Source organism: Microcaecilia unicolor, chromosome 13, assembly GCF_901765095.1.
Source record: "Microcaecilia unicolor chromosome 13, aMicUni1.1, whole genome shotgun sequence".
Lineage (NCBI taxonomy): Eukaryota > Metazoa > Chordata > Amphibia > Gymnophiona > Siphonopidae > Microcaecilia > Microcaecilia unicolor.
This window is the reverse complement of record NC_044043.1, coordinates 50,652,573-50,676,649: the sequence shown is the minus strand read 5'-3', so window position 1 is coordinate 50,676,649 and position 24,077 is coordinate 50,652,573. Positions and strand designations below refer to the sequence as shown.

At 45.4% G+C, this 24,077-nt stretch overlaps 1 protein-coding gene across 1 annotated transcript in view; it reads right to left on the bottom strand.

Annotated features, from left to right (window-relative positions):
- TRIM37 (tripartite motif containing 37) overlaps positions 1 to 24,077 on the bottom strand; it is a 262,079-nt gene that overhangs the window by 151,649 nt on the left and 86,353 nt on the right. The window contains exon 14 of the mRNA XM_030222400.1: positions 8,910 to 9,089. Coding sequence (XP_030078260.1) covers positions 8,910 to 9,089 — 180 coding nt within the window. The remainder of the gene's footprint in view (positions 1 to 8,909; positions 9,090 to 24,077) is intronic.

Sequence of the window (24,077 nt, the reverse complement as noted above, 5' to 3'; positions counted from 1 at the left end):
GTGGAAAGAGACAACGGGAAATTGATTGGGTAATAGAACATTAGCAAAAGAACATTCAGTATAACATTTTCCGTAAGTTAAGGTATAAATGTGATAAAATTACGGGAGATGGGAGTTCAGAAGAGAATGTATTGGTGTATTTCTAAAACAGTGAGTGTGGACTTCATGTGTATTGATCCTTACAATAAATTTTCTCAAAGAAATGAGTTTTCAGTAGTTTGCGGAAGTTGGTTAGTTCGTGGATCGTTTTCAAGTTGCGTGGTAGTATATTCCAAAATTGCGTGCTTATGTAAGAAAAGGTTGATGCGTGCAGTGCCTTGTATTTTATGCCTTTGCAATTAGGGAAGTGGAGATTAAGGAAAGTTCGAGATGATCTTTTAGCATTTCTGGGTGGTAGGTCTATTAGGTCAGACATGTTCCTATTCATATTCTGGCATCTCTTCCTTCTGCCTCGCCTGCAGTTCCCTGTCTCTCCCAGGTGTACCTGAAATCAGGCACTCTCTTTTTCTGGCAGCTGCAGCGATACTCATTCGATGCCTGCAGCCTGCTCTGAAGCTTTCCCTCTGACCCATCCCACTCCCTTCTGAAGCAACTTCCTGTTTCCGCAGAGGTGGGATGGGTCATAAAGAAAGCTCTAAAGCATGCTGCAGGCAGGGAATGTGTATTGCTCCCACTGCCAGAGACTGAGAGAAGGCCCAATATCAGGTACACCTGGTTGGGGGGGGGGGGGGGGGGAGAGATGCCAGGCTGTGAAGAGGAGGGAGTAATCTGTGAGTAGCTTAAAATGACCCCAAAACATGCTAGTTGATTGGATTGGGGGGGGGGGGGGGGATTAAGAGGCTGACAGGCTTGGACATGGGAGTCTGAGTGGCCTTTTTTTCTTTTTCATTCACCTAAAAACATGATGGCAAGTTAGAGGGGGGGGGGGGGGGGGAGGAGGTGAGACACTGATGGGCTGGACATGAGGGGGCAGAAAAGAATTAGATAGACAAAGGGGAAAATGAGATGCTGGCTGGTTGGATGGGGGGGAAAGCGAAGATACATATCTGTAGCAGGTATTCCTCCAGGACAGCAGCTGATTGTTCTCACACGTGGGTCGATGTCCACATCGGCCCTGGGAATCGGCAATTTTCAAGCAAAATATTTTTTAAAAATCTGGCCAGAGTCTTCTGGCGCACATGCGCAGCCGTCTTTCCGCCCGTTGCGTAGCGTTCCTGCTCAGTTTAATCAAAAAACAAATAAAACAACACACAACAACTCCAAAGGGGAGTGGGCGGGTATGTGAGAATAATCAGCCTGCTGCCCTCAAGAGAAATACCTGCTAGAGGTATGTATTTTCACTTTCTCCGAGAACAAGCAGGCTGCTTTTGTTCTCACATGTGGGGTATCCCTAGCACCCAGGCTCACTCAAAACAATGAACATTGGTCAATTGGGCTTCGCAACGGCAAGGACATAAAACAGATTGACATGAAACTATAAACAACTAACTGAGAGTGCAGCCTGGAACAGAACAAAACTGGGGCTAGGGGGGTGGAGTTGGATTCTAAACCCCGAACAGATTCTGCAGCACCAACTGCCCAAACCGACTATTGCGTCGGGTATCCTGCTGGAGGCAGTAGTGAGATGTGAATGTGTGGACTGATGACCACGTTGCAGCCTTGCAAATCTCCTCCATGGAGGCTGACTTTAAGTGAGCCACTGACTCAGCCATGGCTCTAACATTATGAGCCATGACATGGCCCTCCAGAGTCAGCCCAGCTTGAGCGTAAGTGAAGAAATGCAATCTGCTAGCCAATTGGAGATTGTGCATTTTCCAATGCATTCCCCTCCTGTTGGGATTGAAAGAAACAAACAACTGGGCAGACTGTCTAAAGGGCTTGTCCGTTCCACGTAAAAGGCCAATGCTCTCTTGCAGTCCAAGGTGTGCAAACTGCTTTCCGCCAGGGCGGGTATGAGGGCAGGGAAGAATGCTGGCAAGACAATTGACTGGTTCAGATGGAACTCCAACACCACCTATGGCAGGAACTTAGGGTGCGTGTGGAGGACTACTCTGTTGTGTTGAAACTTAATATTAGGTGCATGCACTACTAAGGCCTGCAGCTCACTGACTCTACGAGCTGAAGTAATTGCCACCAAGAAAATGACCTTCCAGGTCAAGTATTTCAGATGGCAGGAATTCAGTGGCTCAAAAGGAGCTTTCATCAGCTGGTGAGAACAACACTGAGATCCCATGACAGTGGTGGAGGTTGACATGGGGCTTTCACAAAAGCAAATCTCTCATGAATCGAACAACTAAAAGCTGTCCAGAAATAGGCTTACCCTCTACACGGAGGTGATAAGCACTAACTGCACTAAGGTGAACCCTTACAGAGTTGGTCTTGAGACCAGACTCTGCAAGTGTAGAAGGTATTCAAGCAGGGACTGTATAGGACAAGAAAGAGGATCTAGGGTCTTGCTGTCACACCAGACGGCAACCTCCTCCATTTAAAAGAGTAACATCTCTTTGTGGAATCTTTCCTAGAAGCATGCAAGACTCGGGAGACACCCTCTGAAAGACCCAAGGAGGCAAATTCTAAGCTCTCAACATCCAGGCCGTGAGAGCCAGAGACTGGAGGTTGGGATGTAGTAGTGACCCCTTGTTCTGAGTGATGAGGTTGGAAAATAGTCCAATCTCCACGGTTCCTCGGAGGACAACTCCAGAAGAAGAGGGAAACCAGATCTGACGTGGCCAGAAGGGTGCAATCAGGATCATGGTTCCGCAGTCTTGCTTAAGTTTCAGCAAAGTTTTCCCTACTAGAGGTATGGGAGGATACGCATACAGGAGGCCTGTCCACCAATGTACGAGAAAGGCATCTGACGCTAGTCTGTCATGGGCCTGAAACTTGGAATAGAACTGAGGGACCTTGGTGATTGATCTGAGTGGCAAAAAGATCCACCGAGGGGAGTGCCCCACGCTCGGAAGATCTTGCGGACTATGCTCATGTTCAGTGACCACTCGTGAAGTTGCCTTATCCTGCTCAGTCTGTCGGCCAGACTGTTTACACCTGCCAGATAAGTGGCTTGGAGAAACATACCGTGACGGCGTGCCCAAAGCCACATCGGGACGGCTTCCTGACACAGAGGGCGAGATCCGGTGCACCCCTGCTTGTTGGTATAGTACATGGCAACCTGATTGTCTGTCTGAATTAAGATGACTTGGTTGGACAGCTGATCTCTGAAAGCCTTTAGAGCGTTCCAGATCGCTCAATTCCAGGAGTTGATCTGCAGAACCTTTTTCCTGAAAGGATCAGGCTCTCTGAGTGTGGAAGCCCATCTACATGAGCTCCACACCCCAGGAGAAATGCATCTGTCAGCTCTTCTTGGCTGAGGAACTTGGAATGGTGGCCCATGATCAAACTGGATCGATTGTCCACCACTGAAGAGAATTCCGAAAACTGGTGGACAGTTGGACTACATCTTCTAGATCCCCCGCAGCTTGAAACCACTGGGAAGCTAGGGTCCATTGAGCTGATCTCATATGTAGGCGTGCCATGGGAGTTACATGAACTGTAGAGGCCATGTGCCCGAGAAGTCTCAACATCTGCCAAGCCGTGCCCTGCTGGGACACTCGAACCTATGGACACCAGGTACAGAAGTTGTCCGCCCCTGCCTCTGGGAGATAAGCTCAAGCTGTCTGAGTGTTTCAACAGGGATCCAATGAATTCCAATTTTTGGACTGGGGTGAGATAGGACTTGGGATAATTGATGACAAACCCCAGTAGCTCTAGCACCCGAATAGTCATTCGCATGAACTCCAAGTAGAGAGTGCACGGGGACAGAAATCTTACCCATCCCCCGCCCGTCCCCTGTTGGAATTTTACCCGTCCCCACCCGTCCCCCACTGGAATCTTACCCATCCCCACCCATCCCCGCAAAAATTTAAACCATCCCCACCCGTCCCCACCCATCCCCGCAAGAATTTAACCCATCCCCACCCATCCCCGTAAAAATTTAACCCATGCCCACCCATCCCCGTAAGAAGTTAATGGTACATAAAAGAAAATTCCAGGTCAGCTCCCTCAGTCTCTCTCTGGAGTTTGAGCCACAGCACTGTAGGCAAGGAAGGAACGGAAGTTGGAACTTGGAACACTCTGGTGCGCACATGTAAGATTTGTCTCTGATTCACTGGCAGTGTGTGCTGAGAGGTCACCACATGCACGCGCCAGTAGGTCAGGTGACATCTGATTTCTTGTGCCTGTGTTCAGAGCTGAGGTCTGTGCACCAGTCTGAGAGCAAAGAGGATTAATAATAACATAGTAAGTGACAGCAATAGACCTGAACAGTCCATCCACTCTGCCCAATAGTCACACTCATGATCCATTCATCATTAAATCAACGAGTGTGATATTATATACTTGATTATGGTCTTTCGTGTTTCTGGAACAAAGACCACAGAAGTCTATCTGGTCCCATCCTTATGTTCCAACTGCTGGAGTTGCCATCGAAGCCCACTCCACAGGCCCGTGCCAAGGGTCTATGCCGCCCCCCCCCCCCCCCGCAGACGAACTGTTGGCGCCCCCCCCCCCCGCAGAAGAACAGTTGGCGCTCCCCAGCAGAAGAACAGTTGGCACGCGCGCCCCTCTCCCCCCCGTGAAGATGATCGCTGCGTGCCCTGGGGGCCTTTAAATCTTTACTGCAGTCGCAGCAGCATCTGTGAAAACGGAGCGCTGCCGACGTCTCTCTTCCCTTCGCGCTCTTGGTTCCCTCAGTGTCCGCCTGCGGTGCTTACCCCGCTTACCTCATCGGCACGGCCCTGCCACTCCAGCCTATTCATGTTCTCATTTGTGGGACACAGACCGTAAAAGTCTGTCCAGCACTGTCCTCATGTTCCAGCCACTGAAGTTGCTGTCTAAGCCCTTTCCAGCCCATCCTACACCAGATTGCCATGTATGAGACACAGACCATACAAGTCTGCCAGGTATCAGCCCTAGTTCATCACAGCCAGAGTCGCCATCTAGCGTGACTTGACACATCCACATACATGCAGCCATTTAAGGTTAGCTTTTATATAACTTCCGTTTTCTAATTAGAGATCCTCTGTGTTCATCCCACACCTTTTTGAATTCCGTCATCATTTGTGACTCTACCACCTCCTTAATGGAAGACTTTCCACATTTATGCTGTTAAAGCAAGGAAGAAGAGGAGGAGGAAGAGACAGCACTCAAAGAAATTGGTATTCGGTAGATGAGAGGCTGGTGCAGGTGCAGCTTACACTTCCACGGGAAGCCTGCAGAACTGCTTCCATCCCCGTGGGAACCCCGCAGGAACTGCCTCCGTCCCCACGGGAACCCCACAGAACTGCTTCCATCCCCGCGGGAACCCCGCAGGAACTGCCTCCGTCCCCGCGGGAACCCCACAGAACTGCTTCCATCCCCGCGGGAACCCCGCAGGAACTGCCTCCGTCCCCGCGGGAATCCCGCGGGTTCCGCGGGATTCCCGCAAACCCCGTCCCCGTGCAGCTCTCTACTCCAAAGCACCCCTCCTTCGAGGTGCTCTTCACCAGCCAATCATCAAGATAAGGAAACACATGCACTCCCGGTCTGTGTAGCGACGCTGCGACTACAGCTAGGCATTTGGTAAACACTCTGGGCGCAGACGCCAGGCCAAAAGGCAGTACACGGTACTGAAAGTGCTATGTTCCTAGCCGAAATCGAAGATACTTCCTGTGAGCTGGGAGTATCGAGATGTGAATGTAAGCATCCTTTAAGTCCAGAGAGCATAGCCAATCGTTTTCCTGAATTATGGGAAGAAGAGTGCCCAGGGAAACCATCCCGAACTTTTCTCGGACTAGAAATTTGTTCAGGGCCCTTAAGTCTAGGATGGGAAACATCCCCCCCCCCACCCCGGTTTTTTTTGCACAAGGAAGTACCTTGTCGAGAGCCGCTGTCGGACAACGCTGCGGGGTTGGTACAGGAGCCAGTGGCAGAATCTGTCGAGACTAGGGAGCAGGTACAGTCTGCTAGACGGACGCATCGGCACCTCCTGAATAGAGGGAGAGCGATCCTCTCAGCGCCAACACTTCTCGGGTGCTGAATCCCTTGACGCCCCGGAGCTCCCGGCACCGTGTGTTGAAGGAGAACGATGACGGTGCTTCTTCGCCTTCGCACGACACCCATCATCGAGACTCCTCGGTACCGATGAGAAAGACGTGGAATCTTCACGTCTCCTCGGGGCCGGGTCCGACGAAGGCCTGCATTAAAAGGAGGCCTCGAGACAGGTGGAGACCCACTCGATGCCTCACTGCTCCCAGCACGAGTTGGTCGTTCCGCAGCCATTACCTTAGCTCCCGACGTCGATGCGTCCTGGTACCGATGTCGAAGGACCAGACTGAGTCCCAAAAAGCTTCTCTCGTTGGGCCTCTCGAGACGCTTGGGTCCGTTTCTTCATGTGAAGACACAGACTACAAGCGGCTGGGGCTGTGGTCAGGCCTAAGGCACTGGATACACCAAGCGTGGGTATCAGTACTCGAGATAGTCCGGTTGCACAGAGTACAACGTTTGAAGTCACTGGGTATCTTCGATGACATGGAAGAAAAAACGGCTTCGGCAAAATCAAAAGACGCGATTGAGCCTATTAAAATAAAAATGGGCAAGAAAAGAAGGGAGCAACCCAACCGTGCGGCATCGAAAAACAAAGGAAACTTAAAAGGGGGCAAAAAAGTAAAGAAAACTACGGGAGTTTTTTTTTTTTTTTTACTGTAAATTCTACTAACAAAAAAGAAGAAAAAAGACATCAGAAAACTCTTTCCCGGGCCTGTAAGGAGCAGGGAAAAACTTGACCGCACCTCACTGCGGAGAAAAAATAACTGAGCGAGAATGCTCACGCGACGGGCGGAAAGACAGCTGCGCACACGTGCCAGAAGATTCTGGCAAGATTTGTAAAAATATTTTGCTTGCAAAATTGCCGATTCCCAGGCCGACACGGACGTCAACCCACATGTGAGAACAAGCGGCCTGCTTGTCCTCGGAGAATGTGAGATACTGACTGGCTGGACTTGTGGATAGAAATAAATTGCTGGCAGGTTGAATGGCTAGACACAGGGAGTAAAGAGTTACTGACAGGCTGGACATGGTGGGGGACGGAAGAGGATGAGATGGACACAGGGGAGAATGAGATGCTGGCAGGCTGGATGGGGGAGAATTTGATATACTGACTGGATGACATGGGGGTGGAAATAAAATGCTGATGGGTTGGATATGTAGGCACAGGGGAGTAAATTAGATGCTGACAGGCAAGATGGGGTGGGGGGGGGGGGGGGGCAGAAAAGAATGCTCCTGATATTGTGAAACTAATCACAATTAAAAATTTTAATTGAAACGTAGCTCTAATTCCAAAACTGTGTAAAAAGCACCATGTTCAAAAGTGATTTCCCACTTCTTTTATCAGCTTTCTGGCTACAAATGAGAAAATATATCAAGATACACAGCTTCAGTTTCAGATACAGTCAAAGACTCATTTCAGCAACACATTGTGGATAAGGAATCAGGGGCGTAGCCAGTATGGGGCCACGGGGGCCTGGGCCCCCGTAGATTTGCCCCTGGACCCCCTGCCAACGACCCCCCCTCCCGCCGCCGCCTACCTTTGCTGGCAGGGGACCCCAACCCCCGCCAGCCGAGCCCAGGTCCTCTTCTTCCCAATCCCGCGCAAGGCTTCGTTCTAGTCTGACATCCTACACATTGTACGTGCAGGACGTCAGACTAGAACGAAGCTTTGCACGGGATTAGGAAGAAGAGGACCTGGGCTCGGCTGGCGGGGGTTGGGGTCCCCCACCAGCAAAGGTAGGCGGCAGCGGGTTGTGGGGGGGGGTCAAAGTTGGTGGCGGGGGGTTCGGCAATGGTGGGGGTGAGGGTGGCGGCGCCGGGGTGGGGGCTAAAATGTGCCCCCTCACCTCGGGCTCTGGACCCCCCTCCCGCCGAAGTCTGGCTTCGCCCCTGGTTTAATAGTTTAAAAACATTTGATATACCATCCTATTTGTCAGACAAATCATATATTCACAAAACACAAAAGAAAATAAGAAAAGAACGCCAATTAAAATAGAAAAGTAACAGAGAACACACTCATCTCAATTAATCAAATACAAAAAAGCTCAATATTCTTCCTAGCAGGTCACCTGGTCAGGAGACAATCTCACTCAGCCTGAAATAAACTTTGCAAAATAAATAAGATTTCAACCTAACTTTAAACAAAGAATAAGATTGCTCCTACCGAATATCTTGTGGGAGCTGATTCCATAAATAGAAAGCAAAGCAAAGCAAAACAAAACAAAAAACCCAACACCACCCTCTCTCATAGAGGAGAGGCTCGCCTGGGTCAAGGGATGCCATTAGTACCAGTCAATGATGGCAAACAAGGCCAGCACAATCAATTTAGTCTGCCCAGGAAGGTGGCTAGGGTTGTATCTGCTGCTCTATTCAGGTTACCTCCTTCCTTTATTTTCAGCATTGTACCCTGCTGCTCTGTACAGGTTATCCCCATGCCTTTTTTGACGTTTGAAAGTCTTTTTTCAGTTTTGCTATGGGTAAAAATGCTCTATAATTAGATAGACATAGGTACAAATTAAAGTGGACTGTGCTAATAAGAAAGGCATGCAATTATCAAATTAACCCAGCAATCTCAAAGCTAAAAAATAATCCTGTTTCCAAATGGCTTTCACAAATTTCAACAAACCAACTACATCTTATTCCCTTTATTTTCTTCAAACAAGCCCTATAAAATGAAAACCCTTTCTCTTTAACAGACTATTTCATGAAAATGTAAAACAATGCAGTTTTGTAAAGTTTTTTTTTAACTGGCCTACAAACACATTAGATTAAGAAATACTAATAATGGTAGAGAAAATGGGTACAAAAGACAAGCACTTCTTGCTCACCTTAAAATTACTGTATCGTTCTGTCTGTTCAAGTAACCTTCATTGGCAAGCAGATCCAGACGAAAAAATCTGTTATAGCCCCAGCATTCTCCAACTTCAAAATCAGAAGCAAACTCTCGAATAATGTTCTTTGATGGGTCATTTGAGGACTGGTGAACCATCTCTACCCGGTACTCATACCTTAAAACGAGTTAAACATTACAGCTTTGTAAATCAATAGAAAGAGAAGTTACAACAGCATTAAGACAAAGCTAAACAAATAAACACATTTGCTACATATGATCTTTAAACAGTGCTAGAATCACAGAGAAGCAGCTTTGGGATTTTAGGGATAATTTTATAAAAGTTATTTTCATGTGTGTTCAAGTCCTAACTGGTATGAGAGTATATGCTTTGACATAATAATGCATATTTTGCGAAACAGCATGTAGAGAGGCAGAAAATGGGTGGAACACACATGTACGCTCAGATTATAAAACACACAAATCTATGCACATGCATAAAAATTATAGGCAGACGCAAATGTAAATATCCACACCTGCAATGTAGGTACAGTTTCTGTCTTTTATGCTCGCATTTAGTAAAAGCAAGTAGGCACCTACTTGTCTTTTTAAAACTGACCCAAAATAGGCCCCTGAAAACACTTCACTGGGCACCCCCTTATAAAATTACCCTCCATATGCCTAACTAAGTCCAACTATTTTTATGGAGAAATATTTGTCCAGAAGCATTATGCTCTTGCAAGCTCATGTAAATTAAGTATTTTTATAGTTAGAAGATTAAACTTGGATTTGCTCAATAGCAAACGTAAAACCAGTTGAATGCCTAAAAGTTACCAAAATGTGTGCTTTATTTTAAAGCTTTGAGAACGACGACCATGGCATATTCAACACAGAGAATCTTACAGACTTTTACAAATAAAGATTCACTTTATAAAACATGACAAACATGTATAGGGTTACAAACCACACAAGTAGAATGAAACCCTTATGTGTGAATTACCTACCATAATCAGCATTAGAAAAAATAACTAAGTTGGAGAGAAAAAAAAAAGTGCTGGTGGAAGATCATATTAAGATTATTTTAGAGTTAACAATTCTATTGCTACTGGATTGTGGTAATTCATTATATTTGAGTCTTTCTTGTAAGGAACTTTCTAGAATTCAAATGATTCAGAACTCAGCCGCTAGGTTAATATTTCGGAAAACTTGGCTGATCCATTTAAGTCCTTTAGTAGGAGTACTGCTCTGGTTGCCCATGAAGTCTAGGATCATTTTTAAGAGACAGATTGTGCCCTGGAAAGTGGATCTCAGTTGGTGAATGTACTGAAATCCAGGCAGTTTCTAGAAGATGTAATTACTTATTGCTAGCTTTTCTTTCAACTAAAATATACGGTTTAAGGCCATTTTTGCTCAATCAATTTTTTTTTCCTGGCTGTTCATTATTGGAATAATTTTGTTTCGTAAAGCTTCGAAGACCTATTTACTACATCCGGGGGCCCCTAATTTTCTTACTGCATGTAATGATTTGTTTTCTCTGCATCTGATGTTCTGTTGTCAGCCTCTTTATTTATTTGGTTCACTTGTGTCCCACATTTTCCCAGCTTATGTGGGCTCAATGTGGCTAACAAAGTTACTAGAAAATTACATAATACAACAGGATAAAATTGTTCCAGAAAAAAAGTGACAAATACAAGTTCAGAAGCAGCTGAAAAGAGAATACGGATGGGAATACAGGAGCAACAAAAGGGAAGCAGACAGAAGGGAAAAAGCGGAAAACAAACAAAACAGGGGGAAAAAAAGGGGTTTAAAGAGCACCGTGGAAGTCGGGGTAGGCTTTACTAAACAAATAAGTTTTTAGTAATTTTTTTAAATGTTTGATGATCCGGAGTCTCTTTCAGGAGTCTCAGCAAAGCATTCCAGGTTCGCGGGCTGATGAACGAAAAGGAAGAAGCGTAGATCGTCTTGTATTTTAGATTTCTACAGGAAGGATAGTGCAGCTTAAGATAAGTTCGAGATGACGCCAATGAATTTCTAGGTGGTAAATCAAGCAAATCACACATGTAAACTGGTGCTTCTCCGTAAATGATCTTATGAGTTAAGGCGCAGATCTTGAAATCAATACGGTCTTTAATGGGAAGCCAGTGAAGAGTCTCACGGAGAGGCTGCACATTGTCGAAATGAGATTTTCCAAAGAATAGTCTGGCTGCGGTGTTTTGAACCATCTGAAGCTTCTTCAGAATATAGTGTGTACAACCAGCGTAAATTCCACTGCAGTAATCGATGTGGCTGAGGAACATGGAATGTATCAGGGTTCGAAATATATCTTTTGGCAGGAGTTGTATGATGCGTTTAAGCTTCCACAAAGAAAAGAACACTTTTTTCGTAATCTGCTTAACATGACAATCAAGTGATAGATGGTTGTCCAGCGTGACCCCAAGAATTTTCAAACTGTTCAAGATTGGGAGAGTATATTTAGGAGTAACCAAAGCTTTGGGAATAGACTTAGTATGTTGTGAAGAAAAAAACAATACATTGAGTTTTTTTTATTTTTTTTATTTTAATATTTATTCATTTATCCATTTTATTACAAGAAACATCTTGCTTAAGAAAGTATACAAAGATAAGGCAGTTACATAACTGCTAAGGGATATTAAGAAAATATATAAAGAGAAAACAATATACATTTTCAAGGAAACCCATACTCAAGTCCATAAATTTGAAATCCAAGATTAGGATATCTAAGGGAGTATAACGAAAGGAAATAAATAACGGATGGTGGAAACCTTGCTAAGTGGAGTTATCTTATAATTTAATGCTTATCCACTTTTACCGAGGCAATAAGTGCCGATACGTGAGCTGGTTCTGTGAAAACGTATTTCTTCTCCCTAAGCCCTATTATGCACCTGCAGGGGTACCTTAAAAAAAGGTTCCCCCCAAGTGCAAAACCTCAGGCCTAAGGAGCAAGAATTGTTTCCTCCGTTTTCTAGTCTCTTTAGAGACATCAGGAAATAATAATATTTTAAAGCCCAAAAAAGGCTTATCTTTATTTCGGAAAACAATACACTGAGTTTTATCCTTTTTGAGTTTAAATTGAAATGCATTAGCCCAGGATTCCATAATGGAAAAACTGGCTTGGCTCTAACTAGCCTTGAATCTAAATTTAGGGAGTTGGCGAGAGATAAATCCCAGATAACATAACAAATCATGGCTGTCACAAAGAGTGGGCATTCAGGGTGTCAGCCCTGAACACCAAGTGGGTGCCTCTCCTTTTAGACAGCCCAGCGCTGCATAGCAAGGTCCTATTCTATAATGGTATCCAGCTGCCCAGATTCAGTTATAGAATACTATCACAACATGGCACTGGCATGTCTACATATTGTGACTGCACTTACACCACAAACAATGGACTCCAAACATCTCAACAATTCTCTGTGCATTCAAACATCACTGCCACTTACACCAGCCAGACTTGCTGCAACCGCAGTTGTGTAATGTGGAATACACATGTGCAGCCTCACCCATTGCCCCTCCCGTGAACACCCAACCTCACATTTACAAGCTATGCCAGTTATGCACACACTTACAGAATAGCACTTAGTTGCCCTGCTGCTACTTTTGCGTGCAAATGTGCACTTACACGCAAAAATGATAGTATTTTGTACATTTATGCACTCAAGTTTTGCACATAGGCAGGTGCCCAATTATAGAACTGCTCTTCAAGAGTGAGGGGGGGGGGGGGGGGCAGGACCAAACTATTCTTTTGAATCAATTTGCAAGATACAAGTCCAAACGGAAATGAATTGCAAATGTGATCCTGGCTCTGGGTGCTATTTTGTCCAGCAACTGCCCTGACCAATGTCATAACCAAAGCCAAAAGATGGATACAAAAAAAATGCTCGTTGACAAAAAGGGAGTGATGCTTATTACCTAAAGAAGGGTAATATGCCAAATTAAAACGACCTGAATGTGTCACAGATTGTACTTCTACTATACCATTTTTTAGATATACTGCCCCATCACTCCGCAATCCGCCCTCACACCTAAAACCTAATTATCACACCATCCACAAACTACCCCCCCACAACTGCCCCATCAACCCACAAATATTCGCCACTCTGGCAACTACCAGCCCCCCACCCAACCAGTAGTATAGCCAGAGTGGCATGGGGACCTAGGCCCCCCCCACTTTAAGTTTGGGCTCCCCCAAATTCCAGCATCTTCTGTTTCTGGCAGGGATACTGAAGATCTGCCAGCAGAAAAGGCCCTCTACTGGTCACCAAGCAGTCAGCAGAACTTTCCATTGGCCATTTCGATCCCCCCCCCCCCCCCCCCCCAATGCATGCGTGACAACTGAGTATGCATGAGAAGTGGTGACAGCCTATGAACAGCTGCTAACTGCCAGGCTGCTGTGGAGAACCTTTTCTACTGGTGAGGCTTGGGGATCTATGCCAGCTCAAGTTGCTTGGGGGTTGTGGAGGGAGAAGCAAAAAGGGCAGATCAGAGAACAAGGGGGGCAAGGCAACCTTTTGTGCCCCCTACTTTGGGCTCAGATCCTCCCCAAATGTAAGTCTGGCTATACAATTGCCTCATCAATCCACAAACTGCCACCAATTCCAAAAGGTTTACCTGCAACTGCCTAAACCAAATGCAAACTCCCCCACTCCACACTCAAAAAATCTTATGCCCAAAACTGTCCCACCCCCATAAAAATCTCTCTGCAACTACCCTTATACCAAAAAACAAACTGATCCACCCCCACAGACTGCTCTATCCCCCAAACTCTACCCCCATGCAATTGTCCAATTCATCACCAAAGAATACCCATTACTATCTCACCACCCTATAAACTTCCTTCACATCATTCACACATACACACACATATCTCTACACTCAGCAACACATAGGTAACACAGATTCACCCATATCTATATCTCTATTTATATCTTTCTATCTATCTACTGGGGTTGGAAAGAATAACAGGAGCAATGCTCCACATGCTTTACACATTTGTTATTCTTTCCAACTCAATGAAAGTCAGAAAGAAATTGTACATGAGGGACTGAGATTGTTTGTCTAGTGGCAAAATACCTCTTCAAAAATATAATAAAACACATTTAAATTTAACATGAAGAAAAACTGGTAAAAGACACATTGAATTTGAAAATGGGCCAGTTTGGGCTGGGAGCTCCAGAGAAAGAAATAGCCCCATACATTCTATAACAGAAGCAATTCCATTTTCTGCAACAAAGCAACTTTGATCCACTGAAGCATTGTAATTAGTGAAATGATCCTTTCAAATGCTTCTCTTTGCTACTCTCCTAGTCACAGATACAAAAACTAACATATAAACATGCATGCAGAGGAATCTGAAATAATTCCATAAGGTAAGGCGTGCCCCTGAATACTTTCCTTACTATACACTCCCACTTCAGCCACATCCCTATCCATGCTGAACTGATTCTTACCGATTCAAATGTATATTTGTCTTTCTTGTAAAATTTATTGTGAAATCTAGTGACTGAACCATATAGCTTTTTTAATGCTTGCTGTGTATGGTGACAGTATTTGAACTGGGCAACTCTGTGGTTAAACTAAAAAATCCATCCTTTGATATCTGTTGACAGTGACAAATAAATGGTTGATACATTATCACATTTTTATTTTTCTTTCTAAATGGAATGTTTGGATGCCATGTCATCCAAATCAACCCACCCTCCTCTCCTCCAGGCCAGAGACACACAGATGTTAGAAAAATTCTGTAAGTCATGCTTTGCATGCTTTCCCAACTTTTTTTTGTTTGTGAGGGGATCTGAAACCATCTGAACCTGATCACAGTCAAAAGAAAAGACTGAAGGGATACGCTGAGGGGCTGTACAGAACACCCACGCAATTCAGAAAACCTTCTGGAAGTTTCTGAACTCTGGAAGAGCAAAGAAGCAGCTAGTTTGGTGCCATGTGGTAATGTCACCACTTGTATAGCTGGAATAATCCTGCTTTTCAAGGAGAAAGTTAAATTCCATACATGCCCCTTTTTAACACTGGAAATGAGAGGCTTACTATGTTTTAGTTGTAGAATGCTAAATCTATAATCACCTAACATTAACATTTAACTTTCATCAGGCTAATCCCAATAATCTAAATTAGTGTTAACTACAAAAGCCAACAGTTTAACTCATCACGTGGGAATAACAGATCAAGCAAAAAAAAAAAAAAACACCTCAGAAAACATCTAATGTGTTTAATCAAACATCCATTCAGGTTCAGAAGGCAGCATGAAAGATGCTAGACAAGATAAGGAAAAATGATTGCTAATCATTAAAATAGAAGTCAGCCAGCTAAACTGCTATCAAGCTAACCAGGCACCTAATTTCAATAGCTTTTGTCAGCCAGTACATGGCATTTGCAAATTTACAGCAGTTCAAAACATGCTGATAGCAAGAGGGCTCAAGAAGGACTGCTATCTGACAGAACTGGTACCTTATCTAACTGTAACAGTCAAACATTATTGTCAGTTGTTCTCCTGTATATTACTATATGCAAATCTTCAAAAGCAAATCATGTAAGAACTGAACTTTGAAGAACACCACAAGAAACAAAACAGCAACATACTTATCAACTTAGCTCTAGGAAATATGTCAGGCAAGGAATTCAAATATACTTTGCACTACTACTACTAGTACTACTTATCATTTCTATAGCGCTACCGGATGTACGCAGCGCTTCACACTTGAACACGGAGAGACAGTTCCTGCTCAATAGAGCTTACAATCTAATTATGACAGACAGATAGGACAAGTAAGGGATAAGGGTTAGGACAGACAGGACATATCAGGGATAGGGGACAGTTGAAGGTTTAGGTTTAGGAGTTTAAAAGCAGCATCGAAGATGTGGGTTTTTAGCCTAGATTTGAAGATGGCCAGAGATGAGGCTTGGCGTACCGGCTCAGGAAGTTTATTCCAGGCATTACGGTGCAACAAGATAGAAGGAACGGAGTCTGGAGTTAGCGGTGGAGGAGAAGGGTGCAGATAAGAGAGATTTGCCCAGTGAGCGGAGTTCCCGGGGAGGAGTGTAGGGACAGATGAGAGTGGAGAGGTATTGAGGAGCTGCAGAGTGAATGCATTTGTAAGTCAGTAAGAGGAGTTTGAACTGAATGCGGAAACGAATAGGGAGCCAATGAAGTGTCTTGAGGAGAGGGCTAATATGAGCATAACGACACTGGCAGAATTTTGAACACATGAAAAGTAGAGAGATGGCTCAGTGGGAGACCTGTGAGAAGCAAGTTGTAGTAGTCTAAGCGGGAGGTGATAAGAGTGTGGATGAGGGTTCTGGTTGCATACTCAGAAAGGAAAGAGCGAATTTTGGTGATATTATAGAGGAAGAAACGACAGGTTTTAGCAGTCTGTTGAATATGTGAAGTGAAGGAGAGGGAGGAGTTGAAGATGACCCCAAGGTTACGTGCTGATGAGATGGAAAGGATGAGAGTCAGAGAGTTAGTGGGCAAGGACAGATAAATAGACAGGAATTAATAGGCCTTCAGTTTTGTAAATGAATAAACAATACAACTCATACCAACATTATTTTCACAACTCTTTAAAATGTCCCTGGCAAGCAGGGTTTGATAGTGACTCAAATAAGGAACTTTATTCAACTCCCCTCTCCCTTCAATAGTTGTACTGAGACAAGTGAAATCCTCTTTTCTGGGCTGAATTAAGGCATGGGTAAACTACTCATGTACCTATGACCCAAAGGTTTAGGGGGGACTTTGACAAATTTATTTGGATTTTAACAGGCTAGTGTTGCCAATTGTCTAGTTTTTTGGGGGGGTTTTTTTTCAGGAAACACACACAGCATCTACGCACATAAATTAATCTAGGAAATTGTGTGTGTGAAAAAGCAGGTGTAAATATTTGAACTTTTTATTTTTGTCACGGGGGCTATTTTGTGTGAGGGACCATTTTGTTACAAGTCACCCTGACATAATAGCCCAGACAAAATAGCTCTGACAAAATAGAATTGTAACAAAATAGACCTTGACAAATTGGCCCCTAACAATACAGCCCTCCCACAAAATAACCCCCATGAGAAGAAGATAGCCCCAGTGACAAAAATAAAAAGTGCATATATTTACACCTGCTTTTCTGCACACACAATTTCTTAGATTAATTAATGTGCATAGATGCTATGTGTGTTCAAGCTCATGTGCACATCTGGAAGGAAACTTTTCAATAGCTTCTTTTTGAACAATATACTGTGCTACATATAGAAATGCTTTTTAAAATTACCCCACTAGAGGATTGACTGAGGTGCATCTGTGATGCCCTTTGAACAGTAAATTCAACAGATTATGACAAAACTATCAAGTGATCTGAGAAGCAGAGACACGACCAATTAGGACAAGGATTTTAAAAATGCAGAAAGGAGATGCTTTGCAGAGGGGAACGCTTGGAAAAAACCGATGACCTTACAAAAAGACAATATGGAAACAGTGAATTGAAAGTCATTCTGTCCCCCTTCCCCCCAAAACAGTAATGTTTGACTATTCCATGAGAAAAACTGAGTAAATATAAATATATAAAACCTGTACTCGATAGGTCAGAGAACAGAAGATACTCTTCTTTGTGTGATTCTAGAGTCTGGAGGAGCCCTGGTATTCCAAGGGTCAGGGTCGCCAAGGGGGGAGGGGCAAATTCCCTGGGCCCAGGCTCTCTCGCCCTCTCCTGCTCCCAGGCTGTCAGCACTGCAGTCCCCAGTCTCCACCTATCTACCTACACTACCCTCAAGCTCCCTTCTGTCTGCCATCCGACCACCTTCATTTAAGAAAAAAAAAAAAAAAATTCTCGAAATTGGCAGCACAGCGGCCTTCTGTGTGAAAGGGGCAGATCGCCTCGAGCGGGCCTTCCCTCACTGTGTGTTGCCCTCGCGGAAATAGGAAGTTACATCAGAGGAGGGCGGGACACAGCCTTCTTTTGTATCGGATATACAGAAAAGAGGATCTTGCAGTGGCGTTCCTGGCCTGGATGGCACCCGGGGCGGAGCGCCGATGCGCCCCCCCCCCCCCGCTAGATGACACCTCCCCCCCTTCGGCGAAATGACACCCCCCCCCCGGGTGCACGCCGCTGGAGGGGGGGGGGGTGCCACGGTGCGCGCCTGCTCCTCCGAGTTCGCTATACTTCGTTTGTTCGCTGCAGCTCCCTCTGCCCCGGAACAAGTTTAGCGAACTCGGAGGAGCAGGCGCGCGCCGCGGCACCCCCCAGCGGTGTGCACCCGGGGGGGGGGGGGGGACCGCCCCCACCTTGGTACGCCACTGGGATCTTGTACTACTTCATCTACACATTCCTAAGGATTCTGGGAATGTGCACTGTTACAGTTTCCTTCGTTGTGGGGGTGGGGAGGGCACCAAACTCAAGGATGTCCAACAACTCAGCCCTAGACTCATCTTTGGTTTCCAAACCAAATAGGATGAACATCCATTTCTCTAATAAAACTAGAGAAGGACAGCTCCTCAGGGGACAACTTTCTCCTTTGGTGTAGAAGGGAGGGATGTGAAGGAATAAAAAGGGAACCTTCCTAAGAGAAAACCTCTGGTGCTTCTTCAGATGCCCAGAGAAAATAGAATAAACCAACCAGAATGCTCAAAGCCTAAGGGGGCCAAGTGAGCCATGGACAGAAATACCATAAACCTGATGGGGATAAATACAAGAGGAGTAAGGCACTGGCCCCACGTCAACACTTACACGAGAGAAAATAAGAAATCAGAAGAACTACTCCTAAGGCAAAACAGACACGAGCTTAGGGGAGAGCAACAAAATGCATTCTTGCTGCTCCACAGCAAAGCACAGCTTGGTCCTGCACTACAGGGGTGAGCAGGAAGGCATACACATGGGCGGTGCACTGCCCTCAAAAACTTCTGGAAGTTGCTGGAGAGTAGTTCCATGCAGGACTCCACTGGATGATGTCACCAATCAGTGTGGACATTTGTCCGTAAAGAAAAGCAAAAACTTACATGAGGTGAAGGGCATGTTGATGATATTACATGGGATGGGATGAAGGGCATGAAATCACAAGAATGATACCTACATGGGGCAGGTATAGATATGGAGAAAGACATCTACACTAAGATGGTAGGGGAGAGGCAGGAAAGAGAGACATCAGATGGTGAGAATCAAGATTACATGGCATGGAGGAGTAATAGGGAGGATAGGGAGAACTACAGGTTGGAGAGTGGGAGAGGAGAAGAGCGAGGGAGACTAGACATAGGGTTAGGAAGGATAGCGTTACCAAATGTCTCCAGATGATCAGGTCAGGGGATATGGAAGAATGTGGAAGGAAAGAATGGAAAAATTGGAGACCTGAAAGAAAGGAGAAGGGATAGATGAAAATCAAAGAACTGGAGAAGGAAACATGACAGAAAAACAGAAAATGAAAAAGAGACATTGAAAAAACAAGATAATGAAAACAGAAAAAAAAAAGACTAAAACTAACACAATTAGAAAAATAAAATGCCCACACAATTTTATTTTAAATTTACTGATTGAAATATGGTCAGCTTTGGAAATACACATCCAATTTCTTTGTATGTTTCTGTTCCTTCATTTTCACTACATGCAGAGACTGGCTTCTTAGGATTTCAATTTCAAATCTACTACAATATTTCCAAAGCATTTTCGGTATTATTCACTATCCCTTTCCTAATAATTCCTAGCATCCTGTTTACTTTTTTGGCTGCCACCACACACTGAGCAGAAGATTTCAGAATATTATCTATGACGACACCTATATCTTTTTCTTGAGTGCTGACCCCCAAGGTGAACCCTAGCATCAGGTAACTATGATTCATGTTATTCTTTCCAATGTGCATCACCTTTTCTTTATCCATTTATTTCACCTGTCATTTGGATGTCCAGTCTTCCAATTTCCTGCAATATTTCACAGTCCGAATGTGTTTTAATAACCTTTGCAGCAGACCACCCTTGGCATCTCTGGTTTGTTCCAATGTGGAAATAACTTGTCCCAGCTTCCTGGTTCTCAACCCACCCCATTAAGTATATACTTAAAAATCTTAACCAGGGGTCACGTGATGGCAGCGGCGTGAGCGGACGCCTGGAAGCTCGGCTCCGCTCCCTCGATAGCATATTCGCCCTCTAATGCAACCCCCCCCCAGAGGAATTTGAGATGGCCAGCATGAGGAAACTGTAGTAGCAGTGCTGGAGAATTGGTTTGCGTGGTTTTGAAGCACTGGAAGGGGTGTTATGCCAGCCAGGTCGACGCGTGTGGGGAAAGAACAGGCTGTGAGTGGTGTGCGCGAGATGGCGGCCCAGCAGCGTGACTTTCCTCTGGCCCATGTTCCTGAAGACACTATCAACATTTCGGTGCGCCACATGTCTAGCATATTGGATGAAAAACTGGCTTAGCTGCATGCTGCCCTTGATGAACTGAAAGATTCGGTATCAGGGCATGCGATGCGCATACAGCACGCGGAGGATCGCATCTCCACCCAAGAGGATCGGTCCAAACACTGGAAGAATGTGTGAGAGGAATGGAGGAGCGGCAGAAACAACTAGAGGAGAATGTTGAAGATCAGGAAAATTGAAGGAGACGCAACAACATCTGAACCATTGGTTTGTCAGAATCCCTTAAAGAGGCGGATTTAAAAGAAATAGCGGAGAGATGGTTACCCGAGGCGGTTGGCTTGCCAGAGGGTGTGGGGTCTGTGCACGTGGAAAGAGCACACTGAGTTGGAAGTAGAAGGGAAGACGGAGCCAGGCCACGACCTGTTATCGCTCGATATCTGAATTACGCTGTAAAAGCCCGAATCCTGGAACTGTTTAAACGTGTGCGTTCACTGGACTACAAGGGCTCCAAGGCGCTGTTATTTCAAGATTACTCCCTTAAGGTTTCTGAACAACGGATAGTCCTCGCGCCTTTCTGTACGCAGCTGTTCAACAGAGGAATTAAGTTGCATTCCAGTACCCGGCTAAGGTGCAGCTGACTTACGATAATCGCGCCATGGTCCTTGCGTCTGCTGGGGAACTCTGTGCCTTCATTGAAAAGCTGCCACCCCCCTGACTCAGCGACGGAATAACAGAACTGCTGCAAGAAGGCATCCACTGGTGTTTTTACATGGGAGATGATGGAGAAAGGAACCATGTAGCACGGACAAGTTACCAGCTGTGGATGCGTATGATGGTACGAGGTGCAGGAGACAGGCCTACATAAGGCGCGGGTACACAATAGGTTCTCCTGTTTGTTGCAATGTCTTACAATGCCTTGTTATGATTACCTACCACTTACTGATGTTGTTAAAAAAAATTTTTCTTTTATTATTACGGGATGTTGATGTTAAATGATATCCGGAGGGGGAGGAGGTTGGAGGGGGGTCGACATTTGCTTGTTTATTTGTATGGGAGGTAGGAGGAGCGGAGGGAGCAAGGAAATGTGTTGGATGGGAGGGACTGGGGTAAAAGTTAGGGAAAAAGGGCTTACGAGGGGAGAGGGGAATGACTGGTGGGGTGGGCGGGGATTGAATGGATTGAACTATTGTAGGGATGGCTGTTTGAGCTAAGTGTATGGGAGGTGGATGCATGGGGGGTAGCTGGGATAATAGGGGGACCAGAGCCAGAGAAGTGGATGGAGAATGAACCCCTCCATGTATTTAGACAGGAGTTCAAGCAGTTTCTTATACAAGAATGGGGATATTTTTTAGGAGATAACGATCAGTCTGAAGTAGATCCAGTCATTTACTGGGAGGCGGGGAAAGCCACCATTCGGGGGAAAATAATGGAGTATAGTGCCCGCATGCAGAAGCTCCAGGATCAGGAATTAATCAGTTTGGCACGTAGGCTAAAATCACTTAGAGCGCAGCTGGTGAGGAGGGTCTGGTGAGGCGTGCCAGGAATACTTGGATACTAGATATAAGATTCATATCCTTTTGACTAATAGAGCTAAACGAGACATACAGATGTACAAATACCAACTGCTTAAGTGGGGCAACAAGGCGGGCAAACTGTTGGTTAGTTTAATTTGAAATAGAGCCCCAAAGTGGGTAATCACCAAGATTTGTACTAGCTCAGGGGGGATAGTTAGCAGTGAAAGGGACATCCACAGCGCCTTTGTAAACTTTTACACAGATTTGTACGATAAAGGCTGTAGTGATACGAGGAAAAGGGAATGTTTTTTCAGTGGGCTGGATCTTCCTGTTCTCACCCCGGCTCAGTTGGAGGCCCTTAATAGCCCAATTATCAGGTACAGAAATGCTGCATGCGTTGAAGCGCCTTAAAGTAGCAAAAGCACTGGGACCAGATGGGCTGGGCCCTGAATTTTATAAAATATTGGGTCATCATATTCTGGGTCCTTTCCAGGCATTGTGTCATGCCTTATTTCAACCGGAGCAAGACGTAGGGAGGTTGGCACACGCCATCACTGTGGTTCTACCCAAACAGGGGAGAGATACAGAGATATTGGGGTCGTACCGACCTATCTCCCTCTTAAATCAGGACCTCAAGCTATTTGCGAGTATACTGGCTGCCAGGTTGGGGAAGGCCTTGCCTATACTGGTGCATACAGATCAAACTGGGTTTGTGTCTGGCAGGTACGCGTCCACCAACATACTGAGAGCACTAAGTGCCTTGCAGGAGAGGGGGGGGGGGGGGGGGGTAGGCTAGGGGATGTGATTATTGCCAGTCTAGATGTTGAAAAGGAGTTTGATAAGATCTTGTGGGATTATCTATTTTGGGTTTTGCCTCAGTTTGGGATCATGGGAAATTTTCTAACGGGAGTCTGTGCGCTCTATTCTAAGCCTATGGCGCAGATTTGGTTAATGGACAGCTTACCCCCTCTTTTACACTAGAGTGTGGGACGAGACAGCGATGCCAGCTATCTCCTATGTTGTTTGTACTGTCTCTGGAACCCCTGTTGTGCAAGATTAGGCAGTCAGACGCCCTTCGAGGTATAAAGGTAGGAGACTAGGACTATAAGATTAATCTGTTTGCAGACGACGTGTTAATATTTCTGAAACATGCTTCCCAGGACGTAGATGTCATGGTGAAGCTTATTCAAGAATCTGGCTCCTTTTCGGAGATTATGGATTAATTTTGACAAGCCAGAAGCGATGGCGCTTTCCTTGGGTTGCTCTTGCAGTAGTCTGATTAACTTCCCTCTTGCTTCGAATAGAGGCCCCCTGAAATATTTGGGTGTGTTCCTTCACTTAGATGCTGGAATTAGGTACCAGAAGAATGTTAGGGATCGGATAGCTAGTATTAGATCTTTGTGCAATAGTTGGAGAGACCTTCCTTTGTCTCTGTTGGGGAGGGTTGCCCTGGTAAAGATGGTGTTACTGCCTAAATTATTGTATCCTCTTCAGATGATGCCTCTGTGGGTTGCCAGGCAAGATGAGGCGGCGTACAGGGGTATAGTGACTTCTTTCATTTGGTCAAATCGCAGGGCGTGGATAAGCTACTCTAAGTTGACAAGCCCTAGAGAGAGGGGGGGGAGTGAATCTCCCAGATTTGCATTTATATAATGTAGCAGCGGCACTTCGTTGGTTGCATGAAGTACATACTGGGGAATCACGATATGCTCCAGTGGGCCTATGGGAGTATAAAGCATCACCATTTACTGTCTTCAATGCGTTGCATGCTAAGGCTGGGGGGCCTACTATATCGCCATTACTGCAGCCGCTGCTTAGGGCGTGGTGGCGCTCAAAACAGGAAGGTGCCCTTCTTGGAATTGGTGAAAAATCCGGAATTCCCCCAAGGACAGGGTTTTAGTGTCTGGGAGTTGTGGCGGCAAAGAGGGTGTAGATATGTGGGACAATTTTTGGAAGGGGGTGAAGGGCCATACCATCTATTGGGGAGTATCAGAAGACGTGGGGGTTACCTGCCAATTTTCTATTCTCATATCTCCAAGTACAACACTATGAATTGTCATCCCTACGGGAGCAGGGGGGTTGTTACCCAACTTTTACCCAGCTAGATGAAATGATTATGCAGCTGCCCCCTGTAGCAAATAAACTCTCAGTGTGGTATAGGACGGGTAAGAAATTCCGGGAGTTTAGCCCCATTGAGCAATTAGTGGAAAAATGGAGTGAATGTTTGGGGGAAACTGTGAGTGGGAAAGACTTGACATCTGGTTTTCGTTTACCATTTCAAGTCACCCCAGATGCAAAGTT